The following is a 21,810-nucleotide window of genomic DNA, read 5'->3' as shown; positions in this document are numbered from 1 at the left end:
TTTAAAAATAATTTTATCTTACACTTTCTTTGTATTTATAGTCCACGTGATATCGCAGTGAAGTACATCGTCTGCATTGTATAATAATTATTTTCAACATAAAATATATCCAATGTAAATGCATCGGTAAAAACAAAATTCTATACATACGTAACATGGTTATGCATATATCGATATATGCAATATCGTACATAATCGATATAATTTAACTCTTTTTAACGAAATTACAAACGTACAATTTTTAACAAATCAAACTACACTCAAAAGTAATTTAGCATGTTTCAACATTTGTAACAACGAAGTATACTTATACTTTCCTCTTCCGAGCGTAAATTACAAATATTTTCCTCTATCCTTTTACAAATCGACCAAGGCACAGCAGTAGATACTCGAGTATAAAAGAATCATACATCAACTTCAAATGTACAAGTTGAGATCGTATTCTGTTCAAAATTGATCAACTGATGTACATGCAAAGAACACAAATCTACCACAATGCTTACGATGATCGTTTCTTTAGTTTATACTAACAATAATAACATACCGCAGAAAGTATATGTGTGCATATCTAGTATATGTAAATGGTCTAATATTAAAATAGTCGATCTGATTGAATGATTCAATAATTTTACGTCTTATCTTAAAAATAATCGTGCATTGATGCAAAATAACACACCAGAGCCACGACTTCTTTTCTCACTTTAATGTCTCCAAAATTAATTATCCTGTTACTATTCCTCGTACCCAATTTTACAATATTAGTTGTAGTCTTGGAATATGTTGCTAGTATTTCCATTGAAATCGTTGGGTATCTGTAGCACAGAATTGTATTTTTATTAAGTCTCTTTTTACAAACGTTTTTGTACAAACTTTTTTTTTTTATAAGTCAAAAACATTGAAATCCATTTTAAAAATACTTTGATCAAATTATTATTTTGTCACGTTGACAGTTCTATATAATTTTGTACTGTTAAATAATTAATACAGATTGTACAGTACAAGAAACACACGTATGAAGAATAATATCGAGCTATGTTTATTTTGTGCTGTTACAAATATGAGAACCAACTGCAAAACAATTGTTTTAGTAAGAAATAATATATTGTACAATTTCATATACAAATTATATATAACAAATGACAACTATGTATTTACATTTTGCTATATTACTATACACGTTATAAAATTTTTACCACTGTATGTGTAGTACACCATCAAAATAATTATCCAATTCGTTCTTATTATCCTCATGAACTTTTCTTTCTATATATAAAGTACAAGTATTATAACTGAAACGAAATTTACAGAGAAAACATATTATTACCATTTTAACGCTCACTGGACTTTTCCATCTATATAAGCCTTTATGGCAGTTTGACATTCTGCGGAACACCAATGTTGGATCAGCAAATACGTCTCCGATTCCAATGCCGCGTCCAATTTTGTTCGTAAACTCTGACGCAGCAAAGCTTTTGTAGCTTCCATAGACTGCAAATAAATTAATAGTTAAAGAATCGGCAGTAGTTTTTAACGTATATGTAAATGGAAAAAAAAATTCCGGATGTATACTATGAATATTAAACAGTTTCGCATATGCGCAACGGATGAGAGCGTAAAACTGGGCTATTCTATTGTTGCTTGTGACATAAATTTAACGCTATTTACTATCGCAAAAAAGTACAGCCATACTGTTAAAATGTTCATCTTGATTTATCTTCTCCTATCTATAATAACCACATGTTTCAGTTCTTATGCAATTATCAGTAGCAAATCAAATAACGTTACTTTCAAATATATGGACGGTGTAAGTATATTTAAATGTTACACATAGGAAAAACATAAATAAGAGAGAAATATGAAATGTCGTACATAGAGATAATGTGTAATATATGATGTTAATGCAGACTAATGGAGAAAGTGATTTACACGAATGCGAAATTAACGAAGCATGTAATGTAATTCACAATCGATTTTGGGTATCTAGTTTAACCGAAAGACTGTGTCGTTGTCCTAATGGAAAAGAATGTCCATGGCAATTGAAGAAACAGCTTGGAAATTTATCCCTTCCGCTTAATAATAAATCATATATAGAGGTATGCCTAAATACAAAGTGTACTCTAAAATTTTTAAAGTAAAACTGCTTTTTCTAGTTTTGTACTCCAAGAACAGAGATAGATTTATGTACGTATAAACATGAAGCCGTTAAAGTATACGGTAGAAGCGATAGGAATAATTCTTATTTAATACCATATAACGTAACGTCAAGCTGTATCTGTCCACAATCACATTATTGGAGACTCCAAAAATACATATACGAAGAAAACGATTTGATTATACAAACATTCAAGTGTATCAAGGTACACCCTCAATATTAATGATTCATAAAAGTATTTTAATTCTAATAAACTTTACTATTTTTATTTTTTAATATAGAAAAGAACGTGCAATACCCATGACTTTTGCGGGCATATACGGTCTGATTTATACTCAACATATCACAGATGCATTTGTCCAGAAAATCATTTGTGCATTTATAAAAATAGAAGTACGGAGAATGTTCAAGAATTGCTCTATTCTGGTCCTGCTTACAAAGCTTACTGTCTTCCATTTAAGATATTATAGTATGGAACATATACCTGTGAAGATTGTTCGCTCATAGCTTTTAAAGTTGGTAATAATTCAACTTGAAATCTATCAGGCCACAGAACTCGTGTAACGAGACCAGCTCTTAATGCCTCACTAGCTGTTAAAGTTCTCCCACCCAATAGTAACTCACTTGCCTAGAACGTAAAATATTTGGTGCTTATATCATTAAGTAATAATAATAATCTATTACTCTTATTATGATCGGTTCTGTATAAAAACATATAATAAAATTGAAGAACTTTACGCGTATTTATTACACTTACAATTGCAGTTCCTAATATGTGTGATAAAGTGAAAATAGAAGCACCTTCGGCAATTTGCCCAAGTTTTCCATAAGGGGTGCTAAATGTTGCTTTATCACTAGCTATTACAAGATCAAATAAAGGTAACATTGTTACTCCAAGACCAACTGCAGCGCCTTGAACTCCAGCAACGATAGGTTTATTGAACGATGCCAGGCTTTGAATAAAGTCTCTAAATTGACAAAAGAAAATAGCTTTTTAATGAATTAAATATATGCAATAATTATATACTTTTTATAATAATAGTCACATACTTAACAGCGTCTGCAATTTCTTCGGCCCGAACTCGTCGTTCGTCTTTATTTGTGTGCAACAACATTGATAGTTCAAGACCTTCGCAAAAACTACTACCAGTTGATGTTAATAGAACAACTTTACAATCGTCGTCTTTCTTCAGAATCGATAATGTTTCACGGAATTCTTGCATCATCTAGAAACATGAAATATGTGCTACTGTATAAACGAAGACTCATATGTCTATAATAAAAACAGCAACTATTAAATGATTTACTCCAAAACTTTGTTACCTGTAACGTGAGAGCGTTTCTTATTTTCGTCGAAGATGACGGAGTGAGTATTAATTGTACAAGTCTGCCGTGTCGTCGTACGCTTATTTCTTTGTTACTGAATTGCCTTCGCGTTTCCGTTTTTATTTTATTATTATCCAATTCTAATACTTTGGAGATATTCGTATTTGCTGGAAAACAATCTCTTATTCAACACTCCATATTGCTTTTGTAAACACAATTAATCTTATAATTTATCGCAAGTATATTTTCTCACGAATATTTTCAATACAATAAAAGCTATTTACAAGATATACAGAATATTCCTGATATCGTTAAATAATTATTTTTACCTTTATTTTTACGATTTGCCGTTGTATTTCCAGACCGATTTCCACCACTAACTACTGAAAGAGCATTTGCAGCTTCAGCAAGGCAGGCTGAAAGTTCATCTTCTCCTTTAGAAGATTCTTCATTATTATCTGGTTCGTACGCTTTAGCAAATGTAACTTTACTCTTTGCAGTTTTTTTGGTTTTTGATGTCACCTTACCAGTAGTTGTACCATTTGACCGTGTAATAACTTTACCTGAATTACTACCGGTTTCGTCTATTACAGTAGTATCTACTTGCTTGGAATTTTTATCAGCCTTCTTTGAATCTGATTTCTTATTGAGACGAACCGCTTTATCATCAACGACATTACCAACCACATCAATTTCCGTATTAACTTTTTGTATAACTTTCTTTTTATTTTTTTTTATATGAGTCCCTTCATCTTGCGAAGGTCTCCTCTTCATAGATCTCAATGAATGAGAACCTCCCTCTTCGGTTTTAATAACATCAGCTTTCTCTAGACTGTCAACGCTAACTCTGGGACTTCCGGATGCACTGGAAAATGAGCTGGACGAGTGTCTCCTGATTATAATAGATGCATCCGCTGCATTCCTTATTTTCGCAGGTAAAATAAATTCTGGTTCAGGTGTTACATTTGACTTCGCCGGCGTAATTTGTTCCCCAATTTTCTTATCCATTTGAATGTCACTTAAATGTATGGCAGTTCTTTTAGACCTTGGAGAAACTTTTGACACGCCTACTGTTGCAGTACGCAATCTTAGAACCGCGTTTCGTACTAACTTTTTTCTAAAATTGAGTTCGCGTTGAACTTTCTGTATGTCCATAACTTTTGCTTGGGACTTGGTGATAGGGATCAATCGTTTCTTATCTGGTTGTTCCACATCATATAATAAATTTACAACGCCTTCGTCTTGAAGCAGTCTGTCTATTTCATTTATGATTTTCTTCTTTGGTTTCGGATCACCGGAATTACTTTCCGCCGATCGTTTCGATTTCGAAGACATTTTCGATCCAGATTTTTTCGACGATGTATTCAATTTTGCTTTCAAGGCTACATCTTTCTTATTCGAAGATAAATTTTGTTTTAATATCTTTTTCACTACGATGTTCTTTTTAGGGATCGATTGTGCTCCTTTTTTACTAAGACTCTGTTTCGACCGTTTTAAAGATGTATTCTCAGGTTTTTCATCCAATGTTATGTCTGTTTCATCCGTGGGCTGTTTGTCTGTTTCTTCTTTTTTTATTGTAGCATCAGCCTCGCTAATTGTAGTACTAGCAGGCGAAGTATTCTCTTTAAACACATGATTCTCAATGGTTTGGCTAGTGTCGGACATAGTTTGCACCCCATCTGTTGGATTCTGTTTCTTATTTAATGGAACTTTACTTTTGTACACTTTCTGACGTTTTACGATACTCTGCAGTTGTTCGTGTTCCCTAGCTTTTTCTGTAAGCTTTCGTTTTCTACCTGATCTTGATTCATCCAATCGTACATCTTTTGTATTTAATTCTGTATTCTTTTCTGGAGTGTGCTGCTCAATAACCACGGAGAACGGTTCATAGTTGGAAGGTCTTGTATCTTTTACAGTCGACTCTGTAGAATCGTCTATTAAGTCGATATTAACAATTTTCTTTTCTACTTCGGACGCAGATGTTGTCTCTACGTCTTTAGAAGCTTTACCTGGTGCAGGTTTAAATGTTTTCTTCTTCCTTACAACATTTTTTTTAACCGATGAAACAGGTAACTCCAGAAGTTGTTTTAACGCCAATTCTCGTTCAATTAAAGGATCGAGTTTTGGCGGTGTACTATGTTCGTCAATGCTTAGCGGATCCTTACTTTCCTCCGTTAAAGTCGGTGGTTTTAAATTTGACCAATCAGGATCAACATCACCTTCTAATATTGCTAATAATTCTTTATTGTCAGAGCTACTTTCTTTATTCGTTTCTGTATTTACATTGTCAGTTGATTTTTTATCAGACTGAGCGAAAGATTGAGTTGTAGGCTGAGGCAATGGTATAAGTGCTGGTAAAGAAGTTATTGGGCCACCCGCTAATTTATTCGATAATCTTTGAGTTAGTTTTTTAACAAAAAATATATCAGGTCCAGGCGGCGCTTCTACAATTTTTTGTTTCTCACGAAGTCGTTCCTTTAATGCTTCTTTCACTTCATCTGGCGATGCTATTTGGCCAGTCAAATTACGACCACGAATGACAATAGGCGGCAGTTTTGCCTGCGGCGATATTTGACTTAATATGTTTGCCTGCGATGACGTTTGATTTAATACGTTTGCCTGTGACGATGTTTGATTTAATACGTTTCCTTCGTGCGCTGTACTGTTAACTAATTTCTCAAAATTGTGCGATACTAACAAATTTATTTGGTCTTTAGTCAATGTCGTGATAGAAATTTCTTGCTTTTCTGTACTTTGATTATTATCTGTCTGTTCTTTTGATATTTGCATTTCTTTATTTACATTGGCAACTTCTTCAGTATTTGTTATAACCTCTTCTTTTACATCTAACACATCTTCTTTAATCAATACTGGTGTGTCTTCTTCTACCATTTCAGTTGTCTTTATATCATCTAATAAGCATTTTAATTCAATTTCCACTGTGTCTTGTACTTTGGATACAGACTGACTTTCATCCTCTGCATTTTCATCACCCCAATCATCAAAAATATCTTGGAGTACGCTTCTTTTATTAACTGTTGCGCTCACTTTATTCACTTCATTTACAGATACATTTCCTTCTCTCTGAACGTTTATATGCTTAGAAGAGGGGATAATTTTACTATGAACAAGCTGTTTTTTCATGTTATTCTTATCTGAACTATCACAAGTTTCAGTCTTTACCTGTTTTATATTATTTTCCTCGTTAACATTATATTTCGTTTGCATTTTGTCTTCATTGACTGTTATGTTATCAGTAACTTCTGTAGTGGTTGAAGTTACAGAATCTATTTTAGAAGTGGCGTGTTTGAAGATTTCATTGTTGTTTCGTCGAGTACACATTTTAGAAACATCTGAATCAACAACTTCTGTTGAAATTACTTCTATTATAGTTCCATCGCTTCCTTGGCTGTAATCTATCAAGTTATATTTTTCATTTTCAATTTCAGTTTTTTCAGTTGCCTTCCCTTTCATTGGAAACTCATTTTCATTGGAATTTACCACAATATCCTTTTCATGTACAGTCACAATAATATTTTGTTCTGTGGTTTCATTTGAATCATTAATAGGTACAGTTTCTACTGTTACTACCATAACTTCTGAATCACCATCAACCAATTTATTTAAATCTGTGTCTGTATCTGCAACGTGCAAGGATTGATCCTTACTGTCAAAAGTCTGGCTAAGCGATTGAATTAACGCTTGACACTGAGCATTAGTATCATTGGATGTGTCTGTGTCTTTTACTGTACAAATATCTTTTTCAAAAGATTGCTCATCTTTACCACTATCTGTGCTCAGCATTGCAACATTATTTGAAAGCTTTGTACATCCTTCATTCGAAGATACCTCTTCTAGGCATATTATGTCATCTTTAATTTCAATTAATTCTACTGTATTGTTTGCATCTTTTACCACATCATTCTTTATACCTTGATCAGCATCAGTTTGGGTACGATTAATAGTAGTCATTTGTGTATCATTATTAAATGTCTCTTTCGTGTCATTATTAATTGTGTCTTGTGTATTGTTATTAACTCTCTCTTCTGCATTGCTACTAATTGTTTCCTGTGTATTATTGTTAATGACCTCTTCTATGTCATTGTTACTTGCTTCTTGCATATTATTATCAACTGTCTCTTGAACCAACCCACTAATTAAATCAACAGTAACCTTCTCTACTTTTGGATTCTCAACTTCAATTTTCTCGGTTGAATTATTTGTATCACATTCATTTACTGACAAAACAGTTTTAACTGCATTGTCTGTACAATCATTTCTACTACTTCCCTGAGAGTCAGAAATGTTTACCACATTTGTTACATGGTCATTATTTGGTTCTATCTCTGACAAAGAGGATAAATCTACTGTTAATGTTGGTTGTATTTGAATAGAAACAATCTGTGCTTCATCTACTTGTTCCATTGTAAAGCATCAAATTCATTACAATTATTTAAGAATCCATAAACTGTCCTGTTAATGAAAAATAATGATTATTGTCACTAATGTTAACAAGATTATAAACGATGGTTACCTAATAATAAATAATTATTAAAGTGTATTTGCTAGTCATCAAAAATTCAACAAGAGATAAAATAAACAATTTTTTATATGTACCATAACCTAACAAAGATTCATAAATTACATAAAATGAGATTCTTACTTTTCTTGTTTCTTTACAAAGTAAAATTAAATCACAGATTTCACGTAAAAAAAATAGTTTTAATACGTTACAGAGATGAAGCTTTAATGCAAAATTATAACAGTATGCTTCAACGAATTAATGTTTCGACGACTTAAAAAACCACGATAAATGATACGTAGTACAATAATTTGAAAGCAATTACTTTTATCTGCTTATCCAAATATATTTTTGTTTGGAACTTGTCGATCCGAATCATTTATTTTATGTTTTTCCACCATTTAATAATAATTTTGTTAAATACACAAAATGATTTCAATGGTAGAATGTGAAACTTACCAACCAGGACTGCTGTGTCCATACTGTGTAGATTTAAGTGATAATCACATATTATTCAAGCTTTAGAAAAATTCTTTTATTACAGAAAATCTCCATTAATCAAATACTTTTGGTAAATCATACAAATTAATGTAATTCACACGGTAAAACAATTATTTCCTTAAATCACAACACAATGTTTACAAGACTGAAATCAGACGTATGCACTACTGTCATCAATGTAACAAGCATACTTGTATATACTTTTCTTCAGAGTTTCAGTAAATAAGTATGTAAATATATCATGTAAAATATGAAATTTCCATATAAATTTAAATCGCGTCATACATTCTATGCTATGAAAGGAAAATCCAACTATTGACAACTACGATCAGTAAGTGTAATTAATTAAGCAGCATTGTCATTGGTCTTTTTATGTGGATAACATTACCACTAAAATTTGATAACTAATCACATAAAACGAAGAAAGAAACGTTTTACAAATATTACTTTCTCGTTTAGATTATCGTTTTAATAAATAATTGTACTATAGTTGATAAAATTATATTTAAATACAATCGAAGATATTATATTCATTTCCATTCAATGAGGAATACAGTACGGCCAAATGCATTTTCCTTTTCTTCTGCTTCGCCAAGTTGCTAATGTTGCATAGTTAAAATGTTAGATGGTGCTATTCTGTAGCAGCATGCAGGGACTGTGGTCTTCCCTCTCACTCTAGTTGCGAGAGTGGGGAAAACGGTCATGTTGCACTCGGCGTGACTTCCGATTCCGATCCAGTTCCTGTTCCGGGCCGCATTCTTCCGGCTAGCATTCGTTTTAAAGTTTCGTTCCGACTTAATACTGACATGTATTATTATAATTGGAATAATTTTCATTGCCTTTTAGAAATCGAAGAGTACGCTACTCTTCCAGTTTTTTTCACGCATTTGTCTCTCGCACGCCGTATTCAATTTTCTAACGAGCAATATCAATATAACACTGCACAAACACTTCGTGATATGCCTTGCAAGAAGATCGTTGGTAAATACACACGTTTTCCCGAAAACGGCCTTTATGTCAATTTGACCTATGGGTACTGCGCGGATATCCTTGACGATCTCATTTTAACGTTGGAGTTAGGCGAGAGATACAAAGCCGTTTTGTCACAAACTAACCCATGGGAAACGTATCTGTCCAATATCAGAAGAGCTTTTGACATTCCTAAAAAAAACATGCCTGACGACTTTCATAAATACGACATTTACAATCGGTCTTCTTATGAAAACATTAATAATTTAAGGTGGAAATAAGTGCAAATATTATTTTCTAATGGGGTTTCTTAACGATTCTTCCACATTTATTTTCGAATTGTTCTTTCTTCTTATTTAAAATTTAGTTTCTCTCTAATTTGACTGTGTGACAATGTTAAAATGTTTTTTTATTTTCTTTTATCTCTTTTGTTTCTGTTTTTTAATAAACTATTTCTAGCCCTGGCAGGGAGGTAATTGTAGAATTAAGTTTGGGTTAGGTATGGAGAAAGTGATTTACACGAATGAGAAATTAACAAAGCATGTAATGTAATTCACAATCGATTGTGGGTATCTAGTTTAACCGAAAGACTGTGTCGTTGTTCTAATGGAAAAGAATGTCCATGGCAATTGACGAAACATAAATCATATATGTATATAGAGGTATGCAAAAATACAAAGTGTGTTCTAAAACTTGTAAAGTAAAACTTTGCTTTTTCCAGTTTTGTATTCCAAGAACAGAGATGAATTTGTGTACTTACAAACATGGAGCTGTTAAAGTGTACAGTAAAAGCAATAAGAATAATTCTTATTAAATACCATGTAACCTAACGTCAAGTTGTACCTGTCCACAATCACATTATTGGAGACTCATTCAAGTGTATCAAGGTATACCTCTAATATTAATAATCATACAAGTATTTTAATTCTAATTTCATATATATATTCTAATGGATTTTACTATTTTTATTTTTTAATATAGAAAAGAATGTGCAATACCCATAACACAGATGCACTTGTCCAGAAAATCATTTGTGCATTTATAAAAATAGAAGTATGGAGAATGTCCAAGAATTGCTTTATTCTGGTCCTGCTTACAAAGCTTACTGTCTTCCATTTAAGAAATTATAGTATGGAACATATACCTGTAAAGATGGTTCACTCATAGCTTTTAAAGTGGATAATAATTCAACTTGAAATCGATCAGGCCAAGGAACTCGTGCAACGAAACCAGCCCTTAATACCTCACTAACTGTTAAAGTTCTGCTACCCAATACTAATTCACTTGCCTAGAATGCATAACATTTGGTGCTTATATCATTAAGTAATAATAATAATAATCTATTACTCCTATTGCGATATTATTTAGTATTATTAGATTTATGTTTTACTAAATAATTGTACTACATTTGATAAAATTATATTTTTATACGACCGAAGATATATTTATTTTATTCATGAGGAATACCAGATGCCGACAATGAAGACCAAGGAAATTCCAAGAGGTAGGAAAAATGAAATACATTCACTATTATAGGAATTATGGTCGTTTAAAAATTGGACCATTCTAATGGGGTTTTTCTTACTTTACGGGGTTAAGAAACTATTTCTCCAACATCCTTAGAATTTCTAACTATTCTTCACAAAAATACGCATTGTTTGCATTTTGGTACATTAAAATCCTCCGATCCGTTCAGGAGCTACGATGTTTTAAATGTAGGCACGAAATTTCGGGGAAACATTTCTGGCCATACATTATATTTTCGGAAAGGAATTTTTTTCTCAAAAGTGTGTAGGATTTCCAGGGTATGTGTAATCACCAAAAATAATTGTAATTGACCTCAGCAACTAAAAATAATTTTTTTAGAATGATTTGAAATTTTTTAATTTCTTCGAAAACTATCAGCACCTACACGAATTTTTTTCTCGAAAGTGCGTAGGATTTCGGGAGTACGTCTATTCACCAAAATTGATTGTAATTAACCTTCGCAACCAAAAATAATTTTTTCGAAATGATTTGAAATTTTTTCATTTCCCCGAAAAATTTCTGCACCTATCTCCCGTCGATTTTTCTTTAAAAGTTTGAATACATTTTATTTGTATCCCGTCTGTGGTAGTATTGATAAAAGAAATGTTAGTAATCCGCATAGTGTGAATTAGCCTTAAGGAGACGAGTGTTCTGTGTTTATTAATTTTACCGATTTCGGTGGATCAGTCGAATATAGTTCCTAAAGTGACCGTTTTTAAGAGAAGAGGACGTACCAAAACCACCCAAAACCATATTTTATGAAGTCGGTATTTCAGTTCGCGTAACGCCGCTCCCGTAAAGTAAAACGCCTAGTCTGTATTTGATTTGTGGTTATATGCCGATTATAAGTTGCTTCTTTTTTACTTATAACTTTTTTTTATATTTTGTACGATTGAATATACGATTGCAGGTTTTAAAGTACAAAAGTTAATTATGTTTTTTACGATACACGTACTACGTTATGATAACACAACTGTTTTATGGTGCAATATAATGTGTAACTTGAAAATAAAGTGATTGAAAGTAAAAGGTGTTTTTTAACATTAATACTGTACATTACTGTTTTTTTTTCTGTGCTATTCTGAAACTATTTCATTATTACTCAAGGCTAAAATATATTCATAGTCAAATATAAATTTTAGTTAGGTTAGATTCGTAGTAAACAAATTATTTATCAGTTGTTGGTTTTATTGTACCATGTGATAATTTCGATAAGAACAGATACGTTATAATCATTTCACTCGGTCTTCTCAATTTTTCCGTTACGGTAAATAGTTTCATTGTAACATTTATTAGTTGCACAACCATTCGAGAGTTTTCAAAATCTGGATAGTGCTTATATTTAACATTAAAAAATGCCTGCGAAAATCGTTATTGTTGGTTCGTGTATGATTGATTTTACTTGGTGAGTGAAAATAGTATATACACTAAGTAGGAGAAATGTTTGTTTTAAAATTTGTGAAAAAATGTATCTAATCAGTTTACTTTTATCTAATAATAATTGTTAGGCAATACATGTTTTGCTTTTAGTTGTTAGGTAAGATATTTACCTTGAATATTTTATGAGACAAAGGTAAAATACTATTTTATGTTTAATTCTTTCTCTCTCCTAATAATTTGCTAATTAACAATAGTTAGCAAATGAAAGAAACAATAGACTAACATAAAATTATTTAATATCATTTCTTATATAAAATACCAGAAAAATATGCATGTAGTATAAGGAGAACATAAAATACAAGTTACACATATTCAAATGGAAACAGTTTCTTTCGCCGTGATTAAGATATATTTATGTTTTAGCTTTTCTCCTCGTTTACCAAAACCTGGTGAGACCATAATTGGTAGTAAATATGAAATAAAGTATGGTGGCAAAGGTGCAAACCAATGTATGGTCGCTGCCAAGCTTGGTGCCTCTACAGCAATGGTTGCTTCAGTACGGTTTTCTAGTATTATTTATTCTCTTATATAACTTACACGCATAATCATTTTCATTTTTTTTTTTAAATTGTCTGCTAGACCATTTTAATAGTTTTTTAATACAGTTAGGTTCTGATATTTACGCGCAAGAGTATTTAAAAATATTTAAGAAGGAAAACATAGACATTTCTCACATTCAAATACAAGAAGACCAACACAGTGGAATAGCACACATTACGGTCGCTGATAATGGTAGGTAATGACATTTATTCAGAAACTATGAACACTATTTCGTAATTTGTTCAGTTTCAAAGAATACTATCTGGATCTTATTACCTTGACAACTTAACGTTGTTAGTTTTGTCAAGTTACGCATAAAATAGAGTTTAAAAAAATCCTCTGCACGATATCCATTTTTAGGCGAGAATAACATAGTAGTCGTGTTAGGATCAAACGCGTCGTTGTGTCCCGAACACGTGGATACCGCAGCAGAGGTTGTTAAAGGTGCTGACGTTTTATTGTGTCAATTCGAGACGCCTCTAGAAAGTACTCTGCACGCTTTAAATCTACACAAAGGCCACGGTTAGTTGCGTCTGGTAACGTCTAGTTCTTTCATTCGATAACGATAAAGCTGTGTATATGAAATGTAATGCGATAGGTCTGTCGATCGTGAATGGGGCGCCTGCCATTGAGAATGTTGACTCCGAAATACTGTCCCTGTGCGATATATTCTGCGTCAACCAGAACGAGGTATGCCGATTCCCGAACAGTATCATTGCGTCTCGCCGTCAAACGAACTTTCTGTAAACGCCAAAATGTTTGACTACCACGTATTAATCATTTTACACTTTTTACGCCGCTTACGTGTTTATGAGCGGCCAGTCAATCGTTGCATCCACGGGTGTTTGGCAAACATGCTCGTTAAATATCATTTTGAGATTCCCGCGGATGGCGCGCGCCAAGCATACAAATTTTAGCGCCGAATCGGTTAAATGGATGTGTTTAACGCACGTTTACAGGCCGAAGTTATGACCGGGGTGCAGTGTCAGGAATTGTCAAACGTGCAAGAGGCCGTGGAGAAGCTCTTGGACATGGGTTGCAATACGGTGATCTTAACTCTGGGAGAATTGGGAGCGGCGTTCGCGTCTCAGGAAAATAGAACTCTCACGTTTGTTCCTACCAAACATGTTGAGGCCGTGGATACAACAGTACGTTCACGTTGTTCTATCCGTAAAAGAATTTCAGACGAATTTTTATGAACTTTCGTTGTTTCGTAATTGTAAAACAATTGTCGAGGAATGTATCTTTTGGGTAAATAGTTGAACGAATTGTTCCTCAAGTTATGTTCCAAAAAAATAATTAGTTATTTATAAAAATTCGTAACTAAGGTTCGAAGCATGCGACGGGGTGATCCACCGCTGCTCATTTCCTCTTGCACTTAACGCATTCGAGACCGATGACTCATATGAGCGGAATATCTTACTCTTTCAGCCGATGACGCAGTACGTGGCTCAGAAATGAACTAGAAAAATGTTGTCGATCTGTCTCGAACCAAATAATCTCACACGTTTGCTAAATTAAATACTCAAATATGTTTGTTCGTTCCGTCTTATCCCGAAGCTTTTCCATGCAAGGAGTCTTACTTCAGCGATACACGATTAATCACTATTTTTACCTCTAAGTTTACTAGTTTCTTTTTCAAGTTGCTTGCGAGGAGCATTTAAATTAATTACTAACAAATTTATGACTCGAGAAACGATAGGTCATCGATTGCTAATAGTGGATTGCATATGCACAGGGAGCTGGGGACGCATTTTTGGGCGCTCTCGCGTACTTTAAAGTGTATCATCCAGGTCTTCCAATGGCGGAATGCATCCGAAGAGGCTGCGTGGTTGCTACGGAATCCGTTTTGAAACTCGGCACACACTCGAGCTTTCCGACCAGGAGCAGCCTATCGCCCGACTTGTTTCTCGACGAAAGCTAATAAAAATTGTTGTCGCGAACGACGCACGATTGCGTCCTTCGCTCGTGTAGTTGTTATTACGTGGTAACGTTCGCGCGTCTTTATTTGTTACGCTTCGTTACCCGGTTTCTTCTTTATAAATCTGTCACATTCGCTTCTCAAATTTTTAATAAACACGTTTTAGGAAAGCTTGAACTTGTAATTTATTTCATTTCCAAATGTTCCGTTTGAATGGAAATGGTTATCCCGTCTGCTATCATCCCGAAAAGATCGAAGGGTCCGGCGTGATTTTGTTTAGAAACGACCCGGGATCGTTCCTATCTCGTTTAACAGAAATTCGTTTCCCACGAACGATAGCCGACATTTGAAATTCGCATCTTCATCAAAAGCGACTATTTTCACACGTGACGCACAAAAATAAAGAAAAAGGAGAATCGTTTCGAAAGCGATTCCGCAAATAACCGTAAATTGTATTCAGACGTGGTGTTTTTGGTTACGATTGATCAAAAGTTCGTTTTTTGTTGAGAATTTCGAATAAATCCCAGTGACGTCCGAATCGTTATCTTCCTTGAAAACAGAGAATAAACGCCATCAAAATTCATGGCCGCTTTCTGTAAAGGTTTTTTAACTATCGTCTTGTATATGTATTTCGTGCAACTTAACGAATTTGTACTGGAACGAAAATATTCCGATGCAAATTAGCAGATTTAATCAGTATTTTATGCGTTTGATTGCGTTGATTTAAGCGTCATCACTGATCCGGCATCAGTGTGGTCTTCGGTCTCGGATCCCGAACGAAGATGGAAAAGTATGATAGCGATTATATTTTTCGCAAGCAACGAGTCTAAAAAGCGGAGGCATTGCCTTTTAAAACGAGCAAAGGTACGCCTCTGTACGATTTTTTTTGCACGAACCTCGAAGATCGACAATCCTTTAATTTTGATACCTAGCATGGTACGATAACAATTTCTTATTTCCGATGATTTTTATTATTTACTACGTTTCGTTGTTTTTTGTTTTTACTAAACATCACTGTATTACAATCATGTTTACCACTGCACGGGTAGATGACTATTAATAATGTTTGTTTCCTTGAAACACGTGGAATTAATTCCAAGTGTTTACTTGAAACACGTGGAATCAATTTCAAAGGACAATCCAAACGCGTGGAATTAATTTCAAAGGACAATCGAAACGCGTGGAATTAAACGATATAATTCCACGTGTTTCGTTCGACACTTCTGTTTTCGATTACCTGTATTTAAAAATAGCATCGTCTTATAAACCGTAGACGCGAGTACAGACATTTCCACCGATCAACAAGAAATGTCACCATGCAAATGAGGAGGCCGCTAATCACGACGATTTGAATAACATCGTGCGATTTAAATATCGTATCATAAAACAATTTGGTCAGAACTTTCTATCGCGTACGAAGATAGAAAAGAAGGGACGACGAAGTTTACCTGATTCTCGGAACGTGTATTTTTAAACGGCATCTTTCCTCGTACGGGACGACGAATATCAGGGATAACGAAGTTGTTGCGTAGCGTGCGAGGATTCGGGTCTCTTACCTTAACGTTGGTCAGGAGCGAAACCTTATTAAAAGTCCGGCGTTCTTTCCCGCCTTGAATTTCCCTGGTTGGTCGACCTTCGAGTACCGGGAGTACTCGGAGTTCTTGACTCATCGACGCGTGCTCGGGACGAGAACAAAACGAAGGACGGTCGCGCGTAAGATTGATGAGAGTAGCGCGCCATTGAAGAAACCCCCCGCGAAAGTACAGTTGGACCAAGAATAACGGGGTCGAGAAAAATGCTCCTCTTTACGCGAGGCGCGTCGGGGTACGCGCGAATAACGCCAGGATTCGATTCGTCGTTTATCCGCGGGACACGCGACGCGGCTGGAATCTCTCTGTGTGTGTTGTTGAAACGCGTTGTGCGTAAATGTCAGCGGGGAAAGGAGCTTGTTCGCGTGTATCCATCACGGCAGGCCGTCCCCCCGCGACACGGTGTCACGATCGGTTGCGAGGTGTTGTTCGCGTGTCTTTCTCCCTTCTTCCATATTCCACGAACTCTCTGGCGCGCGAGACTCCGGACACTTTTTCTTCCTCCGCGGTTACTAGTCGACGACGCTCGCCGTGACGTCTTTGCGCGGTTAATCGGCATTAAATTACAACATTTAAGGGAACGTGTGCGTCTCTTCACAGGAAGAAACGGGGCCCGGTGACGTCAGGCGGCACGAGAGGACGCTCGTTCGAGCGAAGGAAGCATCCTCGATGGGAATCCGGGGCCCTGGACGAGGGGGGATCAGCCACGCGCGGACACCCGTTCAAGTGGGGCAGCCACCCACGTTGCAGTCGCGGCAAAGGATAAAAAATCGTTTGGGCACCCACCGGGACATTCAGTTTTCAGTAAACCATTCAACCGTAACAAGCAACTCGCGAGCATCCACTCGACGAGGCAACAGTTGACGAGACATCGGCAGTCTAGGATACCTCCGTCGATCCTTGACGGCGAGACCCGTTTCTCCATCGTCGAAGAAATTAACCAATTTGCCAACATCCGACCGGCCCGAGTGGTTTGGTCGTTGTCGGTGGTATCGTCTCGCAATAAAATCACTGGGCCACGTTCGGGCGTAGTTAGCCGGAAGGAGACGTCTAAGAAAGACATCTCGACGAAATCTTCTCGTCAAAGCAACGAATCGTGACTGTTCGTTGCCGTAATTGCCGAGTCCGTTTGGCGTCGTCGGGGATAGCCTCAGTGTTTCGATTTCAATTGTATACGTAGGCGAGAACCAATTGAGCCATTCAGGGTCTTAAGGTATTTTAAGATCGCAAGAAGAAGGACCCCGGGTCTATTCACGTCGAAGTGGAAAGAGGAGACCCGCCAGTGTCGAACGGAGCTCCGAGCAATTATTGTCCCTTTGTATCGGGCAACTTTGTTAAACAAGAGGCCGAACGAGAGGGAAGGGAAGAACAAAGAAAAGAGGAGGCGAATGCTGGAGAAGCTTCAGGTGCTCCGTGAAATTACGATGTCGCTGTGTATCGTGGCGGTGATCCTCTTCTCGGGGCTGTTGACTGAACCCGCGGATGCCAGGAGGCTGTCGAGGACCCACCAGCTTCACCATCGTCGCTGGAACGAGTACGATCTGGAGGAATCGGTGCCTCGAGTACTGTCCCTGCGTCATTCGGCCGAGTCGAATCGTTACTGGGAATCGCTGGACCAGCCGCGGCAGACCGACGAGACGCTCGCCAACATCGAGGATCTTGCCAGGGTTTCGAGACCGCGGCGACACCATCTGAAGAACAGGATCGACAGGAACGTTATCAAAGATTCCACGACTGCGACGAAGCAACGTGAAAACGACAAGAAGGCCAACGGCATGAGGATGGACATGTTGCGGGAACCGGTGGATGAAAATGCCAAGCTGGAGCTGGAGGAGAAGCTGGCGCAGAATGCCTCGATTTGCAACTACACCGTCGAGCCGATCACCGATGAAAATGGCGTCGCGATACTGAAACACTTGAACCACATAAGGTGTAATCACGTTAACAGCTGGTGTCACGCGGACTGGCATTCTTGCATCCAAACGTACAGAATGGTCAAGCTCGAATGCGACGATTGCGGGTCCGACAACATGATCAAGATCTACACCGGATGTGTCTGCGGGCTGTACGTGGATCCAGAATTGGGGCACGTGGATCCACAGAATTTAAACCAGTAACGGACGAATTGACGCGTTTGCGCGAAACGTTCTAAACAGATATCAACGATTTCTGGTAATTGTTTAGAACGTTGAGCCCACATTAACCCTGTTGTTCCCCGAAATCAAATTTAAATTTATATACCTCGTGACGTTATACTTGTCATCGTTCGAAGGAATCGCGTTCCTAATCTAAAGAAAACACGCGGCTCGGGGAAATAGCAGGATTATGTCGCAGTCGGAAAAAGTCAGTGGAAGGTTGGTTTTAATACGCGTGGAAACGTGATTTTAGGAGTACAGGGTAATTTTTATTCTTCGTGCGTAACTTATAACCGCTGTGTTCGATTTTTCACCGACTTCTTATACGTAAAACATAACTTGGTCCGTGATTCGAAACTTCTCGTCGAATGGTGGCACTAAACGATCCTTGTGATAAATCTGACGGATCGAAACATTTAGTTTTCATTCGTAACTGTTTCTATGGAATTTTTATCGAGCTTTAATTATATTAGCGGTATTATGGCCATCGTCGAGGGGTTAAGAGTCCAATTTTGAACTCTTTCGTAGATCAGAGTCGAGGAAACGACTGGACGGTCTCGGGTGTGGTTCAAAATCGCGTTCTCGATTCCCGAGCGGCAATTTTCAGTTTCAATAAACTCGTAATTACGACGAAGTTTGAGCGAGAATGCAACTTACGCAGGTACTAAGATTGTTCGCATCATCGATCGTGTAACGCGGTCGAGGATCAATTACAATGTTAATTCTATGATTACACGAGGGAACTTGTTTGACGTACACTCGGGGACGTCCAGACACGGGAAATTTCAATTTGCTCAATTCAATGCTCAATATTATATATTATACTATTAGATCGAAATGCTTATATAATAGAATGCCTCCGTTCTGTTGTCAAAACAATGTGATAGATGCAATATTTATTCTTATACGTTTACCTTATTTATTTATTTATTTGTTTGTTTATTTATTTATTTATTTATTTATTCGTTGGGAATCGCTTCTAACGAATTAGTAATTTAGATATCTACGATGTGATCGATGTAGTTTTGTACGAACGTAGCTATTGTATATGTAATTTTATCTATATTTCATATAGAATATTCCTTTCTTGTACAAAACATTCCACGATTGTACTAAAAAATAACGCTAAGATAATGTATTGTATTGTATGGTACAATGTCTATGTATTAAGATTATATGATGATTAATATAAACATAAAACATTTACGAGAAGCCTTCTTTTTCAACATATCCCAACGTTTACGATGTTCGATCGACGCTAAGCAATGCTTGAGAACGGTTCTAGCAAATAAACCGAAGTCTCTGTATTGTCACTTCGCGTCTGCGAGACGTTTAAGCATCGTGTAATAGCGCAAGTAGAAACGTTTCAATAATTTACTTAAAAGCCTAGGAAATCTGTCTTTCGAGACAGTTGTTTTGGCACATTAATTGTACCAATGACTAAGAATCGATAACGTCCTATTTCACGCTGTAATTCTACTTTCGAAGAGTAGAATAAAAAAAACAAAAGTAAGATTCCTCTTGGAGGAAACTTTGAAAACTCGCTATCGAGCGTCCGAGCATTACCATAAGCGTGTTAGGACTCTGCCATTAAATCAGCGCGTTGGCAGTTCGCTTTCGACATAGGAAAAACCTGGAAACTGAATCGTAACCCATTTAGACAAAAGAGAATAAGGAAACCAATAAATGGGAATCCAAGACTTCTCGGACAAAGAGATTTCATAAACCTGCGAACGATTATTCGAGCCCGGCGCCAAGATTCTATCTCCAAATTAGGGGCCAGCGCTTCGCTTTTAATCTATAAAAAAAAAAAACCCCCGCGGTTCGTTGTAATCCATTTATGCCAAACCGAGCTGACTCTTTCTTCAAAGAGAATCGCTCGTGCGATTCATCGATCGCTCGAACGCGACAACGAACGGATCTAAAACTTGATCGCCAGACCGCGCGGCGCTACTCTATCTTCGATCTATAAATAATCTAGCTTCATCGTACGATTCACTTCTATCGAACGAATCGAAGCAATCATACTTTTTTCGAACACTACAGTCAATCGAAAATATTCGATTTTTCTTTTAATTACAACATTAACGAGCTCTGTGACGTTAAGTTTGGGATCTGGAACCCGACATAATGGCCACGTTCCGTAAACCTAGGGTTAAGCGAAACGTTTGAAACTTTCTCAAACGGAAGTAAAAATTGTCACCTGTTCTCGATAAAAAATCGAAGAAAATAGAAAGAGTAACGTGTCTTTCGATTCATTTTGTCGCAATGTTGCATCGAGTGGCGTAAACGATGTTTCATTTGCGGAGAGTGCAGCAACATTATCGTGAGTATACAGTTTTCCAGGAGGAAGAAAATCGAGTGGATCGGACGAAAGGAGATCTCTTTTCCGTTTAATTCCAAACGAGATTCCAGAGAATTGTAGGCGGTTCGGGGCTCGTACGTGTGACGCAGGCAGCTCAGGTGTCGTTGCACGCTGAATCACCTGCGATTCCGCGTATACGCGTGTTGGACACGGGAATCCCCGGTACAGCACGCGTATCAATGCCGCGATGCGCAACGCGAGTCATCATTTCCTCGGTGTTAAGATTTACACATCATTTTATGGAGATTCGAAGCCTTAAGAACATTCATTCTCCGCTCGAATTTCATATATTAACGCTTCTAAGAATTATTAGTCAATGGGCAGATTCTTTTCATTCATCGAGATCGATTCGATATGAGTTATCGAGTTCACGAAACGCCATAATGAATCATTTCCTCGTTTGATGGGGGAATTTTACGATTCAAGAGGTCTTTCCTACAGAAACTTTTAAAACGATTAAAATTAATTTAAAGGTAGCTTTGAAGATTTATTTTTACGAGAGCTATCCACGTATGCAATAGGTTTCCTTAATTGGAAGCTGAACTCGTCCCTCTTCCTAACGATTAGTCTACAGTTTGCTTCCGTTTCGAAGGCTGTAACTTGGTCATCGTTGTAAGAAAACGTGCGAACGAAATTTTTAGTGTCACGTTAAGGCTGTTCGCAATGAAACTTGTAGAAAGGTTCGCGTTCGAGAACGTTAACCCTTATTGACCCGTTCGACCAAGTTAACTGATCGTTCCCTTCGAACGTGAACGTATCAATGTATCGACGCGTCCTACGACACTTCTTCCAGATACATACTGGCAAAATCGTCTCGTTGATG

At 36.5% G+C, this 21,810-nt stretch overlaps 3 protein-coding genes and 1 long non-coding RNA gene across 4 annotated transcripts; 3 read left to right on the top strand and 1 right to left on the bottom strand.

The window, feature by feature from the left end:
- Nucleotides 1–58: 58 nt before the first annotated feature.
- Nucleotides 59–8,669, bottom strand: LOC122401729 (putative leucine-rich repeat-containing protein DDB_G0290503). Its single transcript, XM_043404063.1, has 8 exons — nt 8,460–8,669; nt 3,808–7,951; nt 3,476–3,645; nt 3,203–3,378; nt 2,910–3,120; nt 2,637–2,780; nt 1,325–1,488; nt 59–812 (listed from the first exon to the last, which is right to left on the bottom strand). Exons 2-7 carry the CDS (start codon nt 7,901–7,903, stop codon nt 1,336–1,338), a joined length of 4,950 nt encoding a protein of 1,649 aa, XP_043259998.1. The 5' UTR covers nt 7,904–7,951; nt 8,460–8,669; the 3' UTR covers nt 59–812; nt 1,325–1,335.
- On the top strand, nt 1,652–2,646 carry LOC122401797 (kappa-scoloptoxin(11)-Ssd1b-like). The gene is made up of 4 exons (XM_043404159.1): nt 1,652–1,804; nt 1,905–2,093; nt 2,151–2,357; nt 2,434–2,646. The coding sequence occupies exons 1-4, from the start codon at nt 1,697–1,699 to the stop codon at nt 2,620–2,622; spliced, it is 693 nt and encodes a 230-aa protein (XP_043260094.1). The 5' UTR covers nt 1,652–1,696; the 3' UTR covers nt 2,623–2,646.
- A 596-nt stretch (nt 8,670–9,265) lies between the features above and the next one.
- Nucleotides 9,266–10,890, top strand: LOC122401805. Its single transcript, XR_006259458.1, has 3 exons — nt 9,266–10,132; nt 10,192–10,357; nt 10,452–10,890. It is a non-coding gene; the product is annotated as an uncharacterized LOC122401805 (long non-coding RNA).
- Nucleotides 10,891–12,263: 1,373 nt separating this feature from the next.
- On the top strand, nt 12,264–15,019 carry LOC122401787 (ribokinase-like). Its single transcript, XM_043404146.1, has 7 exons — nt 12,264–12,402; nt 12,801–12,933; nt 13,043–13,169; nt 13,338–13,499; nt 13,576–13,667; nt 13,937–14,125; nt 14,716–15,019. Exons 1-7 carry the CDS (start codon nt 12,353–12,355, stop codon nt 14,899–14,901), a joined length of 939 nt encoding a protein of 312 aa, XP_043260081.1. The 5' UTR covers nt 12,264–12,352; the 3' UTR covers nt 14,902–15,019.
- The last annotated feature ends 6,791 nt before the right edge of the window (nt 15,020–21,810 follow it).

The sequence above is a fragment of the Colletes gigas genome, unplaced genomic scaffold (assembly GCF_013123115.1).
Source record: "Colletes gigas isolate AHSC1104 unplaced genomic scaffold, ASM1312311v1 Colletes_gigas_Sc00002, whole genome shotgun sequence".
Classification (NCBI taxonomy): domain Eukaryota; kingdom Metazoa; phylum Arthropoda; class Insecta; order Hymenoptera; family Colletidae; genus Colletes; species Colletes gigas.
Note: the sequence above shows the minus strand (reverse complement) of the source record. Positions and strands in the feature narration are given on the sequence as shown.

Coding starts and splice junctions, on each gene's coding strand:
- LOC122401787 (XM_043404146.1), top strand. CDS start 12,353: ATGCCTGCGAAAATCGTTATTGTTGGTTCGTGTATGATTGATTTTACT. Junction 12,403..12,800: donor TGTATGATTGATTTTACTTG/GTGAGTGAAAAT, acceptor TTTATGTTTTAG/CTTTTCTCCTCGTTTACCAA. Junction 14,126..14,715: donor TTGAGGCCGTGGATACAACA/GTACGTTCACGT, acceptor GCATATGCACAG/GGAGCTGGGGACGCATTTTT.
- LOC122401797 (XM_043404159.1), top strand. CDS start 1,697: ATGTTCATCTTGATTTATCTTCTCCTATCTATAATAACCACATGTTTC. Junction 1,805..1,904: donor CTTTCAAATATATGGACGGT/GTAAGTATATTT, acceptor ATGTTAATGCAG/ACTAATGGAGAAAGTGATTT. Junction 2,358..2,433: donor AAACATTCAAGTGTATCAAG/GTACACCCTCAA, acceptor TTTTTAATATAG/AAAAGAACGTGCAATACCCA.
- LOC122401729 (XM_043404063.1), bottom strand. CDS start 7,903: ATGGAACAAGTAGATGAAGCACAGATTGTTTCTATTCAAATACAACCA. Junction 3,121..3,202: donor GAAATTGCAGACGCTGTTAA/GTATGTGACTAT, acceptor TTGTCAATTTAG/AGACTTTATTCAAAGCCTGG. Junction 2,781..2,909: donor ACATATTAGGAACTGCAATT/GTAAGTGTAATA, acceptor TTTACGTTCTAG/GCAAGTGAGTTACTATTGGG.